At 39.5% G+C, this 12,276-nt stretch overlaps 2 protein-coding genes and 1 pseudogene across 6 annotated transcripts in view; 1 reads left to right on the top strand and 2 right to left on the bottom strand.

The window, feature by feature from the left end:
- Positions 1–5,971, bottom strand: part of CROT (carnitine O-octanoyltransferase) — a 61,044-nt gene extending 55,073 nt beyond the window's left edge. For 2 of the 5 annotated variants that reach the window (XM_030932683.1, XM_010370642.2), the window contains exons 1-3: positions 5,542–5,948; positions 5,207–5,297; positions 2,414–2,549 (exon numbers count right to left, since the gene is read on the bottom strand). In XM_030932683.1, coding sequence (XP_030788543.1) covers positions 2,414–2,528 — 115 coding nt within the window. In that variant the 5' untranslated portion in view covers positions 2,529–2,549; positions 5,207–5,297; positions 5,542–5,948. Of the gene's footprint in view, positions 1–2,413; positions 2,550–5,206; positions 5,298–5,541 lie in introns of all 5 variants that reach the window. The other 3 variants (XM_010370643.2, XM_030932682.1, XM_010370644.2) reach the window with 3 other exon arrangements.
- A 158-nt stretch (positions 5,972–6,129) lies between these two features.
- On the top strand, positions 6,130–7,361 carry LOC115898327 (TP53-target gene 1 protein). Its single transcript, XM_030932991.1, has one exon. The coding sequence runs from the start codon at positions 6,237–6,239 to the stop codon at positions 6,543–6,545; it is 309 nt and encodes a 102-aa protein (XP_030788851.1). The 5' UTR covers positions 6,130–6,236; the 3' UTR covers positions 6,546–7,361.
- Positions 7,362–11,582: 4,221 nt separating this feature from the next.
- On the bottom strand, positions 11,583–12,059 carry LOC104668043 (annotated as a pseudogene).
- Positions 12,060–12,276: the final 217 nt, after the last annotated feature.

Here is a 12,276-nt window from a genome sequence, read left to right as displayed (position 1 = left end):
CTAAGATCATGTCAGGCAAGGCTTAAGTCTCCATCGCAGGGTTAAACAGTCATATGTTACATGCATGTTTGTTCAATATTCATGTATCAGAACCACATCTATAAATATTCATAACTCTGCTGTTCAACCAGGAGACTTAGTCGTATTAAAGACTTAGAAAGAAGGACCTCCTACAGACAACTTTCTCCAAAGCGGAAAGGACCCTATCAAGTGCTTCTAAGTACCTCTAGTGGAGTTAAGTTTAAGGGAGTACACACTTGGGTACATTCATCCAAAATTAAACGGGCCCCTCGTAAAGTCCCAGAGGCATTCAACGTGGTGACCACTGTTCCAGCATACTCTTGTGAGCCAATAAAGAATCCTGTGGCTTCTCTTCAAAAAAAGAATCCATCCAGTAGATAAGCACCACTCTCAAAATGAAATTACTGGTTTTAATATTAAATTTGATCTATTATAATATTGGAGCTAATTTGTTTACAGAATGGGCACAAACTATGGCCTCCCTTATAAACCAGAAAAACTGTTGGGTATGCAGTGAATTACCTCTTTCATCACCCTCAGGCTTACCTTGGCATATCAAATAGGCTAATTTAAGCCACCTCAATAAATGGTTTATAATAGATAAATACTTTCCTTTTCTAATGTATCAAAAAGACACCAGCCACTATCCTTCCTTTCCTCTACTGAAACAAACAAACAAAAAAAACACCTTTTTCAATTATTCTGCAGACAACTAAATAACATCCCCATTTTAGGCTATACCATTTTTGATGGGTTTAGTTGATTAATGGCTACCCAAATTCAGGTGACAGGTAAAGCACTCTTATATCTTGAGAGACATGACACCAGCCACTTCCAGGCTGAAACCTACAATGTGGGGTGGTTGCCACCCAACAATGCAATCAGACTCTGGTCTTAACTAATCAAATGTGGAGAGAATGGCAAAATAAATCTCTAAGATTGGGTGTCCATCCTTCTCCTTGGGGATGGTTATGGGCACACGGGTCTCACAATTGGCTATACCTATCTTACAACTGGACTGGACAATGTACTAGGGGTCACTACCTTCTATGACATATCATTATACATCTAAATTCCTTCCTCACCAACTGAAAACCAGTCAAGGCCCATCATAGATGATGACAAAACAGGCTTCTTTGTGGTTTTATCCTATGGCCATATTCTCTCCTCAAGCAGCAGTTATATATATTGAATCACAAATAAAGGCCCTAGCAAAAACATACTGGTGCAGCTTTCAATGACACTCATCAGGCTATCACCCTCCTGACAGAATAAACTTCCCAAATAAGACCAGTGGCCTTGCAAAACCATACGGCCTTATACGTTTTTTAACTGCAGCCAAGGGAGGAACTTGTGCCTTGAACAAAACTGAATATTATATTATGTTTCTGATTACTTCCATAATCTATCCCAGGACATGAGTTCTCTGGAAACTTGTATTTTGGCAATGGATTCCCTGTCTTATGACCCTGTAACAGCAGGGTTTCATGAGCTCTCCAGCACTTGGAAAGCATTTCTTTTCAGTATGTTTGGTATTATAATATTCATTATTATTAGTTATTGTGCTTTTTATTTCTGTTGTGCTTATTGCTTATTGCTTATTGCTTATTTCTGTTGTGCTTATTTATTTCTGTTGTGCTTATTGTATAGGGCTGCAAGATAAAATAGCTTAGCAGCTGTTTCACCTATCTATTTATTAACCTAGTATATTAACAAATATTCTAGTTCTAGAAACAACTGGGACATCATGCAAGCAAAGAGCTCCCTGACTCCCTGAAGAGGCTCACTGCACACTATTATGAGAAGACCCTGTTCCAACAATCAACATCCACTGCCTCCCAGAAGGAGTTACAAAAGGACAACCTTCACCCTCTATCTCCCCTTAAGGTTAAGGGTTCTCTCATAAGTAGAGGGGGAAATCTTGGGGAAGCAGGAGCCCAGGAGAGCCAGAGTAACACCATTTTAAATTCAGCTCCATCTTGAGACTAGCAAGGCACCTTCCTTGTCAGTCATGACCCAGTCATAAGATAGTTACAGTTGAGGAAACAGCCTAAAGATACTTACAATGACACACTCCTACAACAGTGGAAAGTCCAGATGTCTCAATACCCATAACAATGTATGTTTTCGAGATAATTAACGTTATTCTTTGACATATTCATGCACTAAAATGTCAAGGATTGTTTTCTTTAAATCAATAGAATAATAAATTTTGTCATGCTGTCTGCTCAACCTCACATAGACACAGCTTAGTCTTTACATAGATTAGACCCCATGTAAGAAAAACTTAAAGACTATCTGCTTGCTTTCTGAGGATGCCCTACTCTATAATGGAAAAGCTTTCAATAAACTTTCAATAAGCTTTCAATATACTAAAAGATTATTAACATACCTGATTCAAGGTATTTTTTTAATGATTCTTCGAGTGAAGGAACAGGCAGTGATGGAAGAGAATCCTGGTACTGAAATGTTCGTTCTTCAGTTGATTTAGCCAATTGATTTTCCATGATAAAATCACAGTAGGAAAACTAAAGAAAAGAGAGACAGCCCTCACAACTTCAATCTCATAGACAGTCTTATGTATCCTAGGTACAATTCACAATTCACTAAACCAGTATTTAGGGACCACAGCATATCTAGGACTTGGTACCAGTTATTATGAAATTTATAAACCTGTCAGATACAGAAAACCAACTTAAAAAGAATGTGTAGACTCAAAGTGCTATAAGTAAAGAGTGATCAATGAGACTGGTTACCATTTATTGAACTTAGTTACCATTTATTACCATTTATTAGTTACCATTTATTGAACACCTAGCATTTGCCAGGTACTCCAGTTTATGTTACAGAAAATATGTGTTAGCTCCCTAACTTTTACGTTATCTCTGAAAGGTGGCATTGTTTGCCATTTTACATATGAATATACCAAAACTCAGAAATGTAGTAACTTACGTAAGGTCAAACGCAAGACTCAAACACAGATCTCTTAAGACTACAATCTTTCCCCTATACAAAACAACATGATAGAAAGTGAGGGAACATGCAGTAAATCTTAGTGGATAGATAATATTTGATGTATAGAAAAGGATTATGCATTGATACAGAAAACTTTGGGGCACAAAGTACAAAGAGGTGTGGAAGTGTCCAACTGTAGAATTAAAGATTATTATAGAATACATAAACCATATGACAAGCTGCTTTAATTGTACAGGTGGTATGAGGCCTACACAGAATGGTCTCAAGTGTTTCAAAGCAATCCTGAACATATTGACACATGTATTCATTGTTATCAAAGAAATCTAACCCAAAATGTGAATAAGGTGTACAAATGCTAAATAAAAAATGAGATTTATCAAAGCCTTTTTAAATTATCATATATTAATTATATGAAATAATGCAATATATTAAACATAATCATATATTAAAATAGCAACTGAGAAATCAAAGAATGTTTAATATTGAATTCAAATTTCCTATTCTTCAAAAACTACTTTTTAAAACTGATAGCAACGCTAAACAAAATATTCCACTCATATAAGGTTACAGAATTGAACACTATCAAAAACATGGAGACAGCAGAGACTGTTTTCTGCTAATACCTTTTTTCCTCTGCTTTAACAGAATCCTGAGTTTCAGCCCTGCATACAGCCCCCAGTTACATCTTTCCCACCCTCTCTTGAAGCTCAGTGTGGCTTTGTGATGACTTTGTGTGTGTCACTTCCAGGTCACGCTCCCAAAAAGGAATAATGCATGTGTTCTCCCTGCACTTTCCCTCCTTTTCACTACCTGCTAGGTAGTGACGAACTAAACAGCACTGTGGCCCCATTTGTGGAAGTCATGTATGGAAGTCAGAATCTCCCTACTAGTCCTGGACTCCTACCTCTAGATGTATGGAGAAAAAAAAAAAAAAAAAAAAAACTTTTATTTTAGTCACACCATTGTATTTTGGGCTTTCTTTTGTAGGGAGAAGAGCTTAGCCTGTACCACTAACATAAAGAGATAATTTGAAAATGAGAAATAATAATTAACTCAAAGTTCTTTAGCTTCTTGCTGTCTACTGACTTTGGCTGCACACAATTTTGACCATCCATAAACATGGGTTTGGACCTAATGGAAATGTAGATCTGGATCCAAGTATAGACTCTGCCACTTTCTAGCCAAGTGCCCCTAGAGCAAGTAACTTTAAGTGCATTTCCTTATCTTAGAGTGGTTAATAATACAATTCAATAAAGTCAGAATTTGTTTTCAATGCCTGTGAAAGCACATTATAAAAACAAAATAATCCTGCCTGAAACCACCATATTGTGGTAGGCACAATTACTATGAATGACCCCCAAGATTCCAGCCCTGCTAATCCCCAGAACCTACGAATATGGTGAGATCATTACTCCTGTGACTGTGATATTCTCTACAGAACTGACCTTAAAATAGGGAAATTATCCAAGTGGAACTAATCTAATCACTGGAGTCCATAAGAGCAGAGAGCTTTCTCTGGCCAGTGGCAGACAAGTAAGACTGCTTTAATGCTTGAGAAGGATTTGTGGTGTCTTTGAAGATGTAGATGGCCTTAAAGAACTGAAAGAGGCTCACGCTGACATACAGTAAGGATACGAGATGTCAGTGTGAATTTTGTCAACAACCTGAAATAGCCTAGAGGTGGATTTTCCCCTAGAGCCTCCAGAAAAGAACTCATATCTACAGAAACCTTTGCTTCTGTTTTGTGAAATTCTAAGCCAAGAACTCAGCTAAGCCCACCCAAACTTCACATCTACAGAAGCTATGAGATAATACATTTGTGTTGTTTTAATTGTTGCATTTGTGGTAATTGGTTAAGGCAACAATAGATGACTAGTACACCCATACAGAGAAGATAAGCTATTCTGTTTACCTCTGTGCCACTTAATAGACTCTAGAAAACTGGAAGCAAGAGTATTAGTTTCATACCCACTACAGTGCTTAACCCACCAACTGGTACACATTAAAAATATAAATTATCGGATTCTTTCTTGAAGAGTTTTCTTGAATTCTCAACCACAAAGATTAAATTACACAATATAGTTCCAATAGCACTAAGAAAATGATTATGCTAGATTTAATTAGAATGGACTTTCTGGGGGCAATGAAATATGAATTCACAGAAAGTGGAAAAGAACCACGAACAATAAGTGAAGGAATTGTCACATACCAGTACACCAAGAAGATGAACTTCTTAAGACTGCCAGGGGCCTGCTGCAACAATTGTTTTGGGATCACAGGGAACTAAACTAAGTTGGTGACTGTGGGAAGAAAGAAACAAGCTTAACAAACATTTAAGAGGGAAAAAGAAATGAACAAGCCTGTGAAAGAAGGTGGAATGCAGACAATCTAGGAGCTGGGAGTTCCCAAGACAAACTTTTTGTGAATCGCTGCAAATACACGCAAATAGTCCACCTGCTAGAGAGCAGGAGTAAATGATTATACAATTAATTAGGTTTCAGACAGTACACCTTCCATTAGACGGGTTCAAAGGGTAGAGGATACCTTTTCAGAGGCCGGGTAATAGGTCCGTCCAGAGTGGCAAACGGTGGACGCAAGAGCAGAGGGCAATGAGAGCTCGAAGGCTCCTCCCACCAACCCAAGGGCAACTCTGCACTCCAGACGCCAAGTGAGAGAAATCCAAGCACCACAACAGAGCAGCCCCGCGGCCCAACCTTGGGGGTACCCCTCAGACCCTAGCAGGCCGAGATGCCTGATGACACTACTCCCCCGCCAAATCCAGGAACCTTTGCGGTTCTGCACGACTTAACTCTGTTCTGTACGACTTAACTTTCCCTCGCCCCCGAGTTGAAGGATTAGGGAAGGGAGGGAGTGCTGCTTCAGAGGCCCTCTCCGTCCTCACCGCCGGCGCCTCGCCGCCTCTGCAGCTGCCTCAGCCTACCGCAGCGCCGGCTCGCTCCCCCTTGGGCCTCAAAGGTGCGGGAATTGGACCAAAAGCCGCTAGGGTACCGCCCCTCATTCGCCGGGGAACAGGACTGGACAGAAAGTCGCTAGGGTACCGCCCCGCACTTACCGGGGAACGGGATTGGACGGACAGCTGCAAGGGTCCCGCTCCGTGCCTTAGGTCGGGGGCGGGCCGGGCCTGCGCGGAAGTGCGACCCGACCCTGCCTCTAGTGGGCGTCTTGGGTCCCGGCTCTATTTTGGACTGCTGGCCTGGGAAAGGCTACCCGAGTGCCAAATGAACGGTCCTAACTGCGGGGCTGCAGCTTCCTGCATGATGCTGGGGAACTTGGCGCCTGACCCAGGATATAGAAGGCACTCTGGGCAGGCTGCGCTCGGCCCACGAAGGTACCCAACCTTCTGGGATAGATGCAGGAACCGATGGCTAGGACCCATTTTCACCCAACTTCTCACCCCAGCTCTGGCTTACCACACGCTCCTCCCCATTCCCAGTGAGCCGCTTTTTACAGCACCAGGCAGACACTCACACAAGTGCTTTGTAAAGGAATCTTATTGTCCACCCCGTGTCTTGGCAAAAGAACAGTGATCACACGCATTCCTACTTGGGCTCTTTCCTTTCATCTTCGGTGGCAGAGTTTGCCCAACTCAGGTATGCCGCAGCACACTACATCATCTCGGGTCTCCTTGCCCTTCAGCAGCTCTTCCTTGCTACCCATGGTATTTGAATACCCCAGGGATGCTTACCCTGCAAGCTTAGGGGCCTATCCGATGTCTTTTACTGTTGTGCCAAGAAATGCAATCTTTAACCAGAGTGGAGCTACCCAAGTTCTAGAAGATCATAATGTGATTAACTAGTTTCACAGATTTAATTCATTTTGCTTTTACCTTCTGAAATAAAATATACTGTTTCATTTTTAATTTTAAATACACTTTCTTTTTTTGTGGAAGGAAAGACCAAATGTTTACACTGACTCTGAACTAGTTATCAAACATAAAGATTTAGATTTCAAATTAACATGTCATGACAGGCCCCATTCCTTTGTCTGTCATTTCTAACTCCTTTAGCAGTAAAGTTTGACCTGAACGGAACTGAGGCTATGTGTAACTGAATGTTCATTTGGTGTAAATATTCATAAGTTTTCTACAGAAATATTGTGTTTGATTACAGTACAGCTTTGTGGAAGTGCTGCATAATACATGGCAGACGTACTATTCTAAGAAAAGTTCTGAATTTTGAAACATATGTAGCCAAAAAGACTTTAAATAAAGGATGAGGAATTTGTAGTTGTAATTTCTGAAGGTGTGGTAAATAACTTTTTCTTTCATATATAAGTGCGATGCTCTGGATAATGTTAAAGTTTGCTTACAAGATAAAGTTCTTAAATTGAGTAACTAAAAACTACTCAGAAACCTTCGTTGTACTTTTTTTCTCCTTTTTAGTGAGTTTTGGCATCTCTTTAAAAGTTTATGCATGTTTAATGCCTGTTGGTGCATAGAACTTGGAACCATTTCGCTGCACTCTTTTTCCTACTCTTGTTGTTTATTTCAATGGAAACAAGATGTTTCTGTAAAGATTCCTGAATTCTTGGATAAACAAAATGTTATGGGAGTGAAAAAATGAATGGAACACAGATTTGAATATGTAGAAAAAAATATTTTAAAATATGTTATACTGATAAGCATATGTACCCCAAATCACAAAAAAAAACAGGTATTTTAAAATAATGTATGTTTGGCTTCAAAATATGTGATATATATTTTAATGATAGATTCCAAATTATGTTGCATTCAGGTTAAATTTGAACAAGTTTGCATTTCTTAAAGTGGAATGGGAGATATTGACTGGTAAGGAAGATGTTTTAGACACTTGAAGTATTTCTGATAGCAAGAAGTTGTTCCAAGATTAAAAATTGACTATGAGTCGGCCGGACGCGGTGGCTCACGCCTGTAATCCCAGCACTTTGGGAGGCCGAGGTGGGCGGATCATGAGGTCGGAAGATCGAGACCATCCTGACTAATATGGTGACACCCCCGTCTCTACTAAAAAAAAATACAAAAAATTAGCCGGGCGCGATGGCAGGCGCCTGTAGTCCCAGTTACTCAGGAGGCTGAGGCAGGAGAATAGCGTGAACCCGGGAGGCGGAGCTTGAAGTGAGCCGAGATGGCGCCACTGCACCTCCAGCCTGGGCAGCAGAGCGAGACTCCGTCTCAAAAACAAACAAACAAAAAAAACAAAACAAACAAACAAAAAAATTGACTATGAGTCAAAATAATTTTCTGGAGGAAAATTTGTAAGTAGTACAAGTGGTGATAATTTTTTAAGTTGCCATTAAAAAATATTTTATTTTTGTTCTTCTGTAGTTCTTACTCAGCATACCACAAATTGCAAAAGCCTTTATAGATAAGTCTAGATAAATTTCACCATTAAAAAGTATTAAAATGCTAGACTAAGAAGTTCATATTTCAATCTGCATAACTGGCTTCCTGATAAAATTTGTGACCCTAATAAGTAAGGAGATACGGTAAATAGCCCTAATCTATGGGAGATCTGTAACCTCATTTCATCCTGGTGTATAAAATGAACATGTTGAAGAAATAATTTTGTGATGTTTCTTCTTTTTAATGGGGGGGCAGTAGAAATATGGTCATTTTGGTAAGTAGCCAACAGCAAATTAAAGTACACTGGACGCAAATGAAGTATTAAAAATGAACTCCACTGCCAACAGCAAATGAACAGTGTTTGATACAAAAGATCTCTTTTTAGTACTAATCATTGATTTGGGGTTGCTTTTGATGATATTTACTGTATATGAAAAGTTGCCACCAAAATCTGAGGGGAAACTATGATGTTTTTACATCTCAGAAAAAAATGCCTTCTTACTAAACAAAATATAACTTTTAAAACTTTTGTTAATGTCTTTGTTGAAATATAATTTACACACCATAAAGCTCTGCCATTTAAAGTCCATAAATCAATGGTTTTACTATATTCACAGGGTTATGCAGTCACGATAATCTAATTTTAGAACATTTGGTTTAAATATTTAAAAAGATTATTTTCTTCTTACTCAAATCTCTGTTCCATTCATTTTTTTTTTCAGTCCCACAACTTTTTCTGTATCCAAAAATCCAGGCATCTTTACAGGAACATTTTGTTTCCATTGAAATAAATAACAAGACTAGGAAAAGAGTGAAGCAAAGTGGCTCTAAATTCTGTGCTACCAACAGGCATTAAACATGATTCATCAACTGATGAAAGGGTAAACCACTTTTTGTTTGTCCATTCATCAGTTCATGGACATTTAGGTTGTTTCTACCTTTTGTCTATTTAAATAATGCTACTGTAAACATTTGTGTACAAGTTTTGTGTGAACAGGCTTTCACTTATCTTAGTATTTTAGGAGTGGAGTTGTTGGGTCATATGTTAACTCTATGTTTAACATTTTCAAAAACTGTGAAACTGATTTCCAAAGGAACTGTACCGTTTTTACATATCTGCCAGCAATGTATGAGTTTCCATTTCTCTGTGCATTTAATTACAGTAAAAATATAACAGCCCTTGTTACTGTCTTTTAAAAAAATTATAGCCCCTCTAATGAGTGTAAAGTGGTGTCTTGTGGTTTTGATTTACATTTTTTTGTGAAGACTGAGAGTGTTGAGTATTTTTTCATATGCTTATTGGCCATTTATATATCCTCTTTGGAGAAATGTCTATTAAGATCCTTTTCCCATTTTTTAATTAATGCACACATTTTAAAATTATATTAAAATTAGGCAATGTTCTGACCATAAAAAGGCTGCTTATGGAATACTGTTATGTTAAACTTCACTTACAGGATGTTAAATCCTTAGAACTGAGGTTTTCCCCATAAAAAGATTAATGGAAACATCAGTTGCTTTTCAGACTTAATGCTGCTTCAAAAGATGGTTTTATGCCAGGCGCGGTGGCTCAAGCCTGTAATCCCAGCACTTTGGGAGGCCAAGGCGGGCGGATCACAAGGTCAGGAGATCGAGACCATCCTGGCTAACACGGTGAAACCCGTCTCTACTAAAAAATACAAAAAAACTAGCCGGGCGAGGTGGCGGGCGCCTGTAGTCCCAGCTACTCCGGAGGCTGAGGCAGGAGAATGGCGTGAACCCGGGAGGCGGAGCTTGCAGTGAGCTGAGATCTGGCCCCTGCACTCAAGCTTGGGCGACAGGACGAGACTCCGTCTCAAAAAAAAAAAAAAAAAAGATGGTTTTACACAAATAACTTAAAAAAACTTTAGCACACAATGAATCGTTTTTAGTTTGGTATCGGTCCACATTTCAGCATTTAGTAGTGGTCCTGAACAGAAAGTGAAAAACACAGCAATTTTCCAGGAGGTCAAGTCTGCCAATTTCAGAGATCTGCTGTGTACCCCTATTTCTTTCTTAATCCCTGCTGAGGATCTTGAGAAGCAGGAGCAGCACCAAAACCAAGGCATGCACTGTATCCAAGGTTCTTTTTGTTCCAGTTGTCGGATTCCAAACTAGACCCCAGTGGACTGCAAGGATGACCAAATGAGAGCCCTGCTTAAAACTTCTTCAATTTTTAAAAGCAAAAGCAATTACAAGAAAATAAAACAACGCACAGGGATCACGTATGCTTACAAGTGTCTTCATGTGGTCTTTCTCCAGGTTTAACCACCAAGGACTCTGAGAGCTGGCAGGTCTGAGTAATCCTGGTAACCATTCTCTTCACCTTATCAAAACCTGAGCTAAAACCAATGCATCAGCTGATGATGACAGCAGAGAGTGGCAGGGCTGATGACCCAATATTCATTTCCCAGGCTGGTAGAGAGTGAGTAAATGAGATTCTAAAACTAAACAAGAGAGGTCAGAGACTCTTTCCAACCTTACCTGATGGCTTCTGGCCAAAGCAAGGAAGTGTCTTGGAAGGTGTTGGTTGGTGATGGTATGAAAAGACACTTGAGGAGGAAGGAAGAAAAAGCAGCACCTCGTAATAAAGGTGGGGGAGAGAAGATGTGGGGAAAGCCCTGAATTCCTCACCAAAGGCCAATCTCAGAGAGTAGTGGAGGGGTTCCAATCTATGCTTTGGCCAAGGGCGGGACCGGAGGAGAGGGGGTTATGATGATGGCTTGAAGAGGCATCATTTAAGACTTAAAGAAACCAGGGGTGCAGGTAAAACATCCCACACACTAAGCAGTAGTCCCACAGGCTGCGACCTGAAACCTTCACATCTACTCTTAACAAGCCCCCCAGGCTAGAGGGCTATTGCAAGGGGAGAAGGCAGAGACCCCAGACCATGTAATCAACAGCAAGGTGATTGTGTGATGTGTCTTTTCACAGTTGAGTTATTAATAGATGTGCCACACTAGCTATAATGGGAATCAGTTTAAATATACTTTTTTGATCCCAGACGTTCAACTACGTGGACAGTGGTTACATTTAGCACAACTTACATGTTTCAAATGGACAAAAAATTAATATCATTTACAGTATCTTAAGATAAATTTACTTTGAATGGGAGCGTCCTTTCCAGAATATTGAAATCTATAAGATGTATCTGGAAAATGTACTACTGTGGAAAATGAGGACTGCTTAAATCGAAAGGGGAAGGGCCTGTGGTTTTTCTTTTTGATTAACTGCTGTAACAGTGTCTTTCAGGCAGCTGAGGGAGTTTCATATTTTGTTTAGACATCATTAGGCACTGAAGCTCTTGCAGGACAACTTTGATACTGTATGAATTCTGTCATTTTGCTAGCACTGATATGGCTCTTGGGTTTACCACTCCATTAGAACTATTAACTCCATTCATATTAATTTTTGTTACAAATCTTACAAAGCGGGGTGCTTCTGGGTATTTAGGTCCACATTCTATTTTAAGCCTGCATATTTGGTTTTCATAAATTGTTCTTGGAGGCCCAGTTATCATCCTCGTTCATCTTTTAAGTGTAATGTCTTCGTCACCTTCTAGACCCCAGCTAATTGTGCCATTTCCTATTCCTTTCTGACCTTCTTCAAGTTCTTCCAACAGTTGGAAATTGCGAAGGACTTTTACTCCTGAGCCCGTGGTGGCTGCTATCTTGCATTGCTGTCGCTCCTCTTTACAACCCATTTTTAATTGGATTATGAGTTGTAAAGTTTCTTTATATAGTCTAGATACGAGTCCTTTGTCAGATATATGATTTGCAAATATTTTCCTCACCTTTTTTGGTTTGTCTTTTCACTTTCTTGATAGTGTCTTTTGAAGCACAAAAAGTCTTTCATTTTGATTATCCCAACAAATCAATCTTCTCTTTTATCACTTGTGATTTTGATGCTGTATCTAAGAA

The sequence above is a fragment of the Rhinopithecus roxellana genome, chromosome 6, assembly GCF_007565055.1.
Source record: "Rhinopithecus roxellana isolate Shanxi Qingling chromosome 6, ASM756505v1, whole genome shotgun sequence".
NCBI lineage: Eukaryota > Metazoa > Chordata > Mammalia > Primates > Cercopithecidae > Rhinopithecus > Rhinopithecus roxellana.
This window is presented reverse-complemented; position numbering and strand designations above follow the sequence as displayed.